This window comes from Poecilia mexicana, unplaced genomic scaffold, assembly GCF_051168715.1.
Source record: "Poecilia mexicana isolate PSO_F unplaced genomic scaffold, ASM5116871v1 scaffold_19, whole genome shotgun sequence".
Classification (NCBI taxonomy): Eukaryota; Metazoa; Chordata; class Actinopteri; order Cyprinodontiformes; family Poeciliidae; genus Poecilia; species Poecilia mexicana.
In genome coordinates, this window is record NW_028263388.1 from 1,628,279 (window position 1) to 1,639,478 (window position 11,200).

At 45.0% G+C, this 11,200-nt stretch overlaps 1 protein-coding gene across 1 annotated transcript in view; it reads left to right on the forward strand.

Moving 5' to 3' along the window:
- LOC106904835 (SH3 and multiple ankyrin repeat domains protein 1-like) overlaps nt 1-7,039 on the forward strand; it is a 35,044-nt gene extending 28,005 nt beyond the window's left edge. Inside the window, exons 22-23 of the mRNA XM_088001035.1 lie at nt 1,055-4,461; nt 5,818-7,039. Coding sequence (XP_087857161.1) covers nt 1,055-4,461; nt 5,818-6,718 — 4,308 coding nt within the window. The 3' untranslated portion in view covers nt 6,719-7,039. The remainder of the gene's footprint in view (nt 1-1,054; nt 4,462-5,817) is intronic.
- Nucleotides 7,040-11,200: the final 4,161 nt, after the last annotated feature.

Genomic DNA, 11,200 nt, shown 5'->3' on the forward strand with positions numbered 1-11,200 from the left:
ACATTTGCATTAGAATTAGGTTGTTTTTTTTTGGCTTTACTGAAGTTAATGTATTTTGCAAAACTGAAATGGAGACACTGTTTTCACATCACAAGTCACATGACCAACAACCAGATGTTACTGCTGGTGGAAACGTCAAAGAGGACAACAGAAAGTGGGAGGAGGATGATGGTGCTGCACGATTTTTAATGATTTTAATTGCATTTCCTATTTAATGGAAATACCGCAATTTTTTTTTTTTTTTTTTTTTTTTACATTAGCAGAAAATAAACAAAGATTAGCAATGGAAACGCAGCCAGTGTCTGAATTTCTGAATGATTTAATCGAATTGCAAATCGTCTGTCCCAGCTAGTTCAAGATGTAGCTCATATATCAGGAAGTGAATAATAATAATAAAAAGGAAGTCTTGCTGTGAAGCTTTTTCTCAACTCTGTTTGCCCTTAGTGCTCTTTAGAGAGGCTGACTGACAACAGGCCACCCACATGAAAACACACAGTTTGAGTCAGAAGGTGTCTCTTCATGTACAGACGAGGACAAATCTACTGGCACCTCTTTAAACATGTAAAAAAAACACATTAAATGTTTATTTTTATGGCAAATGTTCCAGTAAAAATAATGTACCTTTAAGTCCAGTACACATATGTTCTTTCAAGGTTGGGAAATTTTATGTTAATAAATGTTAGCTTTTAACCTGAAACACCTGGAGGAAGAAAGACAAGTTGGGTTATATTCCATATCTTTTTAAAACAGGCAGGTTTTTTTTAAATAAAATTATAGAACTTCTGCATTTTTACGTAGATAATAGTACCTACTGCAGACTCCCCCTAGAGGCCTGGATGACTTCGGTTTGCAGTGTGTCATATTTACAGTTTTTGTTAAGGTACTGTTCCTCTTCTATTTCCTGTGGCGGACATAGTTTCTGTTTCATTTGTGTTTGTGTGTTTTGGAGTTGCGGCTCGGTTACAGTAGAATGCGATATTCCGTACCACCAGACACATTTTAATGCAGTTTTCTGTCTGCTTTTCTTTCTGAAATGTGCTGAAACACACCAAAGCAGCCGTATGAGCAGCCGGCATCCATGAGTCTGATGCAGACTGGGCAAGGATTTGGCTACAACCAGGCCCATTTTCAACCAGGCCATGGACCTCAGCATGCAGTCATGATGCGCCAGAAATCCATCGGTAACCACACGTCATCAACAGATTTCTTTAGGTTTCTTTTTCTGGCTGTAACTATGAGTTTTTGGGCGTTAGGTGTGACAGAAGAAGAAAGGCAGTACCTCCACCCACCTGCTATGAAGCTAGCTCGCAGTCTTTCAGTGCCAGGACCAGAAGACATTCCACCGCCCCCCAACACGTCTGCTCCAGAGCCGCCTTTATCCGCAGGTCCTTATACTGGTAGAGGGCCTGCTATGCCAATCCCTCCTGTATCTCAAGCTCACTACCAGCTCCACTCACAGCCAGCCCATCCTACGCAGGCTGCCTGGGAGAGGGGAGGACCTGGTGGGATGAACCAGCAGGTCATGGTTCCCACCCTCCGCAGGCAGTCTGATGGACTCTGCATAAGAGAGCCAGAGGCGCCTCGGAGAGGCGGCGGCAAGATGGGAGGGCTGAGGAGAGGATACAGCAGTGCCACACCACCAACAAGCGCAAAGCCAAAGCCTCAACAGGTGCAACATCCTGTGCAGCTCACCAGCCGGGAGCAAGGTGGAGGAGCCGGAAGGGGAGTAGCGAGGCGTGGAGGTCGTGGAGCTCTGATCAAGCAGTCAAAGGTGGAAGACGGGCTGAGACAACATAGGGGCAAAGGAGGTGCTACCAAAGAGAAGAGTTCTATCCCCATCCCTACGATCATCGTCAAAGCGCCGTCCACCAGCAGTAGTGGCCGAAGCAGCCAGGGTAGCAGCATAGAAGCAGAGCCGTCTCAGGATGTGGAGGACCAAAGCTCTGGGAACGCAGCTCCAGACAACTCCAGCACAAGCCTACCTTCACCATTGACCCCCACACCACCTCAGCCGACTCCACCCAACTCCTTACCTTCGAGTGTCGCACCCGCCGTCTCTTCTCAGCAAAACCTGGAAAAATTGGACTATACCTCAACATTTGGCACAGCATTTAGTGGAGGAGGAACACGCAGGGACAGGGAGCGATTAAGAGACATGAGAAGAAAGAGCGCTTCCTTCTTCCAGTCATCAGAGGAAGACATCCAAGGAGAGGCAGGTGGTGGAGAAGGAGGAGGGACACTTGAGGCCCAAGTTCAGCCTCTGCAAGGCTCAAAAATGGAGGTACCCACCCCTCGACTTCGGCCTTCCAAGTCTATAGATGAAGGCATGTTTTCTGGAGACAACTTCATGAACTATTCCAGCAGCATGCCCCCAGCATTTGGCCTTCCAGAGTACTCCTCACCTGTCCTTGGCCAGGATGGGCAGCCCAAGTCAGCTCCCTCAGTTTATGGCAGCCAGCCTGCTACAACTTTTATCCACCCACTAACGGGGAAAGTGCTTGACCCCTCGTCCCCACTTGGCCTGGCACTGGCTGCAAGAGAACGAGCTTTGAAAGACGACCGCAGGACACGCCGAGATGACAGGCACTTTGGCCGGCAGATGTCCACAGTTGGATCCTTCCCTACACCAATTCAGACCCCAACACCTTCGCTGTTTGCAACCCCGACGCAATCGGCATACACTTCTCCGGTGTCCCTCCACCTTGGATCCCCCTCTGCCACCGCCTCCCCTGCGTCTTTGAGCCGGCCGCAGTCACCAAGGATTTTACGTTTAGGAGGTGGAGGAGGAGGAGGTGGGGAGAGGATGGAAAGAGAAAGAGACGGAGGGCCTAAAGAGGGTCTTAGAGTTCGTTTCTCTGAGGACAGAAACAGCCAGTTTTCAGGCCAGTACTACCCACAGAGCAGCAGAGAGAGAGAGAAGGAGATGTATGAAAGCAAACATGCTCAGGCTGTTCAACCTCCTCCCCCGCCAGCTCAACCTGCCCCCCGTAGACCCTCCTACTTGCAGATGGAAAACGTTCCCAACACAAGCTATATTCCACAGTACACTGTCCCCACAGCTCCATCACAGACTAATGACGCAATGGGAGAAGCAAGAGCCGGTGCGGGCGGCCTGGGACTGATGGTTCTCCCTCCTCCAGCTCCCTCAATAGACGTAGATGAGGAGTTTGTTTTTGCAGATCCTTTGCCCCCTCCACTACAATTTGCTAATGGAAAGCATGAGAGAGCAATGGAGTTCTCTCAGCATCATCAACACCAGAGTCAACACCCTGCTTCTGCTGCCCCACCTCCACCGCCCCCTCCTCCATCTCCCAAGCCCTCAAATGCTCCCCAACAGTCTTCACAAGGTGGCGACTCTGCCGCCTCAAGCCTCACCTCCTACGACAGCGAAGTGGCCAACCTCACACAGTCTGCACTTTCTCCATCGTATCCGTCCCCGCAAATATTTGCACCTTCGTCCACCACCGCCACCACCTCAGCGGCTGCTGTGCCTGCCGCATCACTACACAGACCCCAGCCCATGTCACATGCCCATCCTTATTATGGCAGCACCAATGAGCCGTTGGTTGGGGTTCAGACGCCGGCCCAGGACAGAGGCACAGCGGCCCTTACCACCACCATGACCTACGCAACAACGACGATGACAGCAACTGCTGCTGCCACAACCACAACAGCCTCTCCTGCTTCCTCTGACTACAGCATGGCTGGGCCCAAAGTAGGCCTTAGCACAGGGAGTAAAGGAACCGATCTCACTCATTCCAGTACTATGATTCCCAAGAGTGGAGACTGGCAGGACACAGTGGTGGATTCTGGCATTGAGGAACTGGACAGTCATAGCAGTAGTGACCATCATCTAGAAATGCTGGGACTTGGTGGCTTGAGAGGAGAAAAAATCGGACTAGGAGGTGATGGACGAGAAGGGGAGGGAGAGAAAGTCAACGAACATCAGGATCCCTGTACAATCTACCGGGGAGGGCAACCGTTTGAGGTGCACACCTCCAAAATAGCAAACCCCGTCTTTCCAAAGATGACGCATTACAAGGAAATGGAAGGGAGAGGCCCGCCTATAGCGTTACGCAGGCAGAACAGCACCAACCCGGCTCCTTTGCAGTTGCAGAGACAAAGCCACCCTGAAGATGCCGGTTTGGAGAGAACTCTTATTGACGACAGAAAGCACAAGCAGAGTCGGGCCAGAATGGAAGATGGCTTTAGCTCCGCACTGGCGGCCTGTCTGGAGAGGCCCATAGAGCCCCGATCTGTGGTCTGGGGTGACATCACTGAACACGAGCAAGAAGGAGTCCAGCATGGGGGTATGGTGTTGGAGGGTCGCAGGCTTCACTCGCCTTTTTCCGGTGTGAAAGCCAGCATCATCAACGAGCTGAGTTCCAAACTGCAACAGATGAGCAGCATGAGGAGTATGGATGACTGGAGTCACGTTCCTAAGTCCCCTTCCATGCATAGGTTTGTTTGTTTTGATCAACTTCTCTGTAAAGTTCCTCTAACAAGCATGGCAACTTCCTAGTAGTATTTTAAAGGGAACTGCAACTATTTAAACATGTCTGCCTTAACCTAAAAGTTGTTTGTGATACATAAAAACTCATAATTATTTCTATTGGTTATATTTTCACCTAGGCTGGTCCCCTTTTTTTACCTGTGCAATGCATGCTGGGCCTTTGACATGTTAGGAGGACTTGAGACTAAACAAAAAGTAAACATGGTGAAAGCTAACATTACACCTACAAAAAGTCTGGATTAAGACAAACTGCCTCAAAATTCTTATATCTATTAAAACAAGCTAACGTGATTGGCTTGTGATCTATTGCTTACTATATTAGCTAGAGCTAATGCTATATGTTTGCTAGAGCTAACACCATTAGCAGAAGCCAAGACCATTGTCTAGCCCAGCCTGTTGCCTCGTAACCAAAGTTGCTCTCCAGCATGTTTGGTCAGTGGTTTTATCGCTGTATGCTGTGTACAATGGCTGCTGGAAAAGTGTTTGGTTGTTGACTTACCATCCACAAACTACTTGCTGCATTGCTGTTGGTTGTGCAGCCGACTCTACTTCTGCTTTTGAAAGATGTACGGTTACATAATTGTGCTTTTGTTTGCAGCCACTTTCACATGTAAGTGTAAACGTTGAGTTGGGGGGCGTGGCCAGCAGCTCATTTGAATTTAAAGTGACAGAGGCCCTAAAGCAGCTCATTCTGAACTGAGCAGACTAAAATCTCATGTGAACATGTTTTGTGTAGCCCAGACAGATCCCAACCTGTTCAAGGAAGCACAGTGGGTCACCTTCAATGGAAGTGAACAAAGTCATTCAGTCCATGTTGGCCAAACTTCCAAATAATAATAAAAAGACTGTTTAGGACATATTATTGCTGGCAAATACTTCATTGAGCTCGGCACTTCTCTCATCGCAGTTTGGAATGGTTGTTTAGAGAACACGCCTTCTTCACGATCAAGATGGCTCATTACACACGTCACGGCCAAACGTTAGCAATCAGGTAGAATCAGATTCAGTCGTTGAAAACTTGAACAGATTCAAAGCCTCCAGAAAATAAACGTTTCTGAATAGCCAGGTGTCCAGACCCTCTGGATGAAGCAAAGCGAAGAACAAGGAACTGGTATTCACCAGGCTAGATGACCAACACATCTCTCTGCTGTGTTGGTAAAGGCAGCCTGGATCAGACAGCGTTTCAGTTTCACTTGAAGCTAGGTAGTAAGAACCAGCCTTCTCACCATCAGATTGGATTAGATGTAGTTCTGTGCTGATCTTAATGATGGCACCATTGTAAGGTTTTACGTTGTGTCTTTCAGGTATTCAGCAGATTTTACCGATGCTTTCCACAGCCCACCGACCGGTCGCTCCACCTCGCCGCTACCGACCACCTCCCCGCAGCATCGACAGATCCTGACTCCCAACCTCTCAGCCTCTCCTTCTGTCTCTCCGTCTCCTCAAGTCCCCGTTCAGCGCAACTGGACCCGCTCCCCTTCTCCTCAGATGCCAACCTCCCCGGTACATTCCCATCCTCCCCATTCCCCAACCTACTGCCCATACCCAACATCACCTAAGCACAGATCTAAGTTGCGCAGGCAGACTTTTGATTTTCAGTGTAGTCCCTCTAAAGAGATGCGGTCATCGGTTTCCAGGCGCCGGGCCCCCAGCCCTCTCATCTACAACACCGAACAGCAGAACCCAACACCACCCAGACCGTCCTCTCTCCCCATCCTTCCCTCCACACCTATCTACAGTAACCCCTTTGACTTTCCCGGCCCTCTCACTCCTCCATCTCCTGGTCACTCTCTCGGAGATCCCTACCACGCCTCGACTCCCCCACTGTTCTCTCCATCCGGTGTGCCGAGTCCGAACCCTCTACTAGTCTCACGCTCTCTCTCCCCGACTCATTTCTTCTCGGGAGCCTCCTCCCCTTTGCATCTACCACCCAGCCCTTCTTGTCTCAACTACCCCAACCTCAGCCCCGCTCCCCCTGCCAAACCCTTTGCCATCAAACCTCTACCTTACTGGACCAAGTACGACGTTGCCGACTGGTTGACTTACTTAAATTTGGGTGAACACAGGGAGCGTTTTATAGACAACGAGATAGACGGATCTCATCTCCCGTCACTTACTAAGGACGACTTCTTGGACCTGGGAGTGACCCGAGTGGGGCATCGAATGAACATCGAGCGGGCCCTCAAGAAACTCACTGACAGGTGAGGGAGGACGAGAACGGGCTCAGGGAGATGTAGAAACGACTCAAACGGTCCAAAAGGAAACACTGGATGGTGAAGGAGCGTCAGAGTGTCTCGTTAGCTTCATTTAAAGGTGCAGTATGTAACTTTTATAAAGCATTTGTTTTTACGTTTGTTAAAGCTGTCACCATGTCATGACAGTTCAATATGAGACGGATAATCTGTGAAAATATTGATCTCTTCCACATCCTCCCTGAGCTGCTACTGAGGAAATGCACCAAAAACAACCAATCAGAGCCAGGAGGCGGGGCTTATCGCTCTCAGTCATCCTCATGTTCTGGCTGCTAAATGTGCTAACGCCGGATAAGCAACTCATCATTACAGGAAAACCGTTTTCCACTGTCATTGGTGGCTATGCTAGCTGGCTTTAGCATTCATGACATGCTATGCTAGCTGCAGTGTAGCAGAGAGGGAAATCCATTAAGCCCCGCCTCCTGCCTCTGATTGGTTGTTTCTAGTTAACACCGAGAGAAAACAGAGATTGATTTTTTTCGGATTATCTTATAACATCACCACATAGTGACAGTTTCAACAAATATGTAAGAAAATATTTTTCTAAAAGTTACATACTGCAGCTTTAATCCAACCATACTTTATCTTTCAACCTTCTTTATCCTTTAAGTCTGATTAGTTTTCCAATCATTTCTCCATCTAACTGCATTTTTATCAACCCCATTTAGTTTGTAGTTAAAGTCCACCCATTCTCATTCTTTGATTTGGCCTCCTTTTCTCCCCAGGCGTCTCTCCTCTCCTTTGCATGTCCCCACGTCTCCTCGAGACACAGACTGAGAAAGTGAAGGGATGATTCAGAGCTGACAGAAAAGGGAGAGAAACTTATTGACAAAGCTGATCAATAACAGAAGATGTGCAAGAGAAGATCAGTGGACATCAACAGGCCCAAAGGGCAGAAAACCTGGGCTTTACTTTACTGTGGATCAATTTGTGGAGTATAAAAAAAAGTCAGAATGTCTCAAGTCGATGGTGAAAATATGTTTCTAAACTTTTGATGGACAGGCTTTTAATTAACACACTTTTTTTGGTGTGAAAGAATAAACACATTTGCAGCATTTTTTTTCTTTCAGGCTCGGTGACAGATGGATTCTCACACCATCTGCTGCTCAGAGCTGCAACTCAGAAAACTTAAGTTGGAGTTTAGAGACGAGCAGAAAAATCACCCAAGGAAAATGTTATTTACTGTGACGGAAGCGGAGACGCTATTAAAAGCAGAGACGTGAACGGCACATTCTGACGTCTGCTTTATGCTTTTCAGCAGATCCCATGATGAGTTTTATTTGTAAATGATAGAAAAAATAGACAAAAATAGTATTTTATATGAAATAATAAATATATATATATTACACACACATATATTTGCAGATTTCCCCCAGAGGTTGCTCCCAATAAGCTTTGTATGTTTGTACTTTGCGAGCGCTAAATATATATTACATGTTTAACAGGATTAGTAAAAAGAGCCCATCTGTTTTGTACTCAGTGCTGATAGCAATCATTCATATAAAACTGGTCAGGGTGTTTTTAAATGTTCAAATTACACTGTAAAAAATGAGGAAGAGATTTAAAGGCTCTATCAGGTTTCAGACAGTCTTGGAGCAAACTGAGTTTTGTGTTTTGGGGTAAAACTAAAGTTGTATCCTTCCTCTTTGGTGCCATGAGGTCGGCCATTTTGTTTTTTTTCACATAGGTGAGGTGATGAAAAAGGGCTTTTTACTGCTTCTCTATTTGCCTGAACTTCTCGACCTTATGCCTCTGTGAGTCTGATAATGTGTTTGTCGGTCTCAGATGCTTCCCCTGACTTATACCTTCTCTTCCCTTTTCCATAAAAGCAAATGCTTCTTCTGCTCATAAAATGTTGAATTAATTAGTTTTTATTTCTGAACCGTCAGTCCCACAGATTCACTTTTCCACAAAGCAACCAAAACTAATTTTCACATATTTTTGCTGTAATAAACGGAAAACTACAGTTTGTGTTACATATTGAACATCTATATGGTGGTCGACAGGCACAAATGCGCAGCAAACACATGAATAATGCAAACTCCAAAACGCATACAGCAAAAACCTGCAACTAATAAAACAAAAGAAAAAAAAATCTGCAACCACAGGAAATGGAAACAACCGGGTCGGACACAGTAACAAATGTTTCTGGACGATAAATTGTTCCAGAAGTTATTGCAATAAACGGTTTTATTGTTTTGACGATATTCCAGTAATGTGATGGTAATGACTTAATAATGCTAGAACACATCCTCAAAGATCAATAAACATTAAACTGTAATGATCATTTAACAATTTAAATGCCCAAAACTAAAAAAAACACAAGTGACTAAATCAATCATGAAGTCTTTGTAAACAAAATTGTCCTTCAAAATAAAATTGTTGAGACCAAAACATCAGACTGAAGATTTTTACCATCCAGTTTTTGGTAGAAAAACAAATCATGCAAATAGAAATTATTTAGCTTGCTTTAATTTATCATGCTATTAATTGATTTGTGACAAGCCTAACTGCAAATTACAAAAATAACAGCAAATATGAAACAATTAAAACTCACTCCACAAAACTGAAGTCCTCCATTCCACTAGGGGGAGTCTGTAGCTGTTAATGGTACCTACATCTTACATAAATATGCTGGTGTTCAACAATATAAAAGATTGTGTGTTTAAGAAGACACCAGACGTCTGTCTTTCCTGAGGTTCTGGTCTCAGAACCTCATCAACTCCCCCTGGTGGTCTGGAGGACTTCCGTTTGGGGGGCGAAAAACCAGTGTTTCATACCTGCTGCTGTTTTTCTACTTCCTGTGGTTGCAGTGTTTTTTCATTTGTATCCTTTATTGGTCATAAGTTCTTGCTTCTATTTTCTGTGATTGCAGCTTTTTCAAATTCAAAAATACTTAATTGGTCCCAAATTTTATGATTCTAAATCCATGCCCAGAGGTTCCACACTCGTGCCCAGAACAGAACCAGCCTTCATCAGGTTGTTACCCACACAGAACTTCAGTCAGTCACACACACATTCATGGCACTGATGTTTCTCCATTTGGCTGGCAAAGAGCGATCCTATCTGTTCCTTCAAAACAACCCCATAGGGCTTCGTCGGCTTCCTGTGAACGCTTACAGGCATCTTCCTAACATGTAGTTTCTGAACAAGGGGTTTGTATTCAGAGCAGAGAAAAACAAGATTGTGATCTTGATATATGAATTAATGTGTTGCATGTATTTTTTTTTCTTTGTTTTGCATTATTCATGTGTTGGCGGCGCTTTTTGCCATTTGCTGCGCATTCGCGCCTGTCGGCCACGGTGATTTTAAGATGCCAGTGCAGCCATTTAACTGTGGGGCAAACATCACTTATAGCTTTGTATGTAATGACGTTAATGTCAGCAAAGATGATAAAAATATAGTATAATGAAGATTATAATATTAGGTATGTAAACATTAAGAATCTCTGTCTTCCAGATAGTGTGGACAAATTCTTTGACGTTTTCTGTTTAATTTCTGGGTTTTCTGTAAATGCTTTCTCTACTGCGGTGACTCCAGTGAAGCTTAAAGGCCCAAAGCAGAACATGGACTGAGCCGTAGTGTAGAAAGCATTGCACCTTATGAACACCAGAGTATTTTTAGGCCTAGTGAAATGCATCATGACCACATACAGTATGAGCATAAGTATGCAGAGATAAAAGGTATATGAATATATATTATAATAAATTTTGTTTTGAATAAAATACAGTATATAATATGATAGAGAAACAACTAAGGTGTTGAAATAAAAGCTGAAATAAACCCCGGCTCTGTCGTCATTGCTCCCATAATGAACCGGTTGGAGGTGTTTGGATTGAATGGAGTCATTTGGCAGCAGCAGAGGTGGAGGACAGCGCCGTTCTCAGCTGCAGGCTTGTTTTCCCTTCGGTTTGCTGAGTTAATGGTGTAAATGTTTGGAGCTCGTGGGCAGGAAGACGAGGAAATGGCTTGTTGGAGAGCGTGCAGCCGGCTCAAACTGGCCTGTGAGGCATTAAGTAGATGAATGTCTGTTTGCAACCAACTCACAAATTAAGCTATTTTTCTGTGTGATGGTGAAGCTGAAACATGCTTTTTTCTTTCTTGTCTCTGTGAAGAAACCTTTCCAGGAAACAAATAATCTCTCCCATGACTTTATCCAAGGTACTTAGTTTGGGTGACATGATGTGCTCTGAATCATCACTGAGGTCATTTTTTGTTTGTCTTTAAAAGAAAAAGCTTGATTCAACATGGTGGTTTGTTTTTTCTTACAGAAGTATTTGCACTGCTTAAATTCTTCCCATTATGCCACAACTAAAGTCTTTTTATTGGGATTACGTGCGACAGATCAAAGCGGTGCATCTTTGTGAAGTTTGAGGAAAATTGGTGCTAATGCACTGATCATGTTTAGCGTTATGCTAGCTTTAGAAACGCTTAG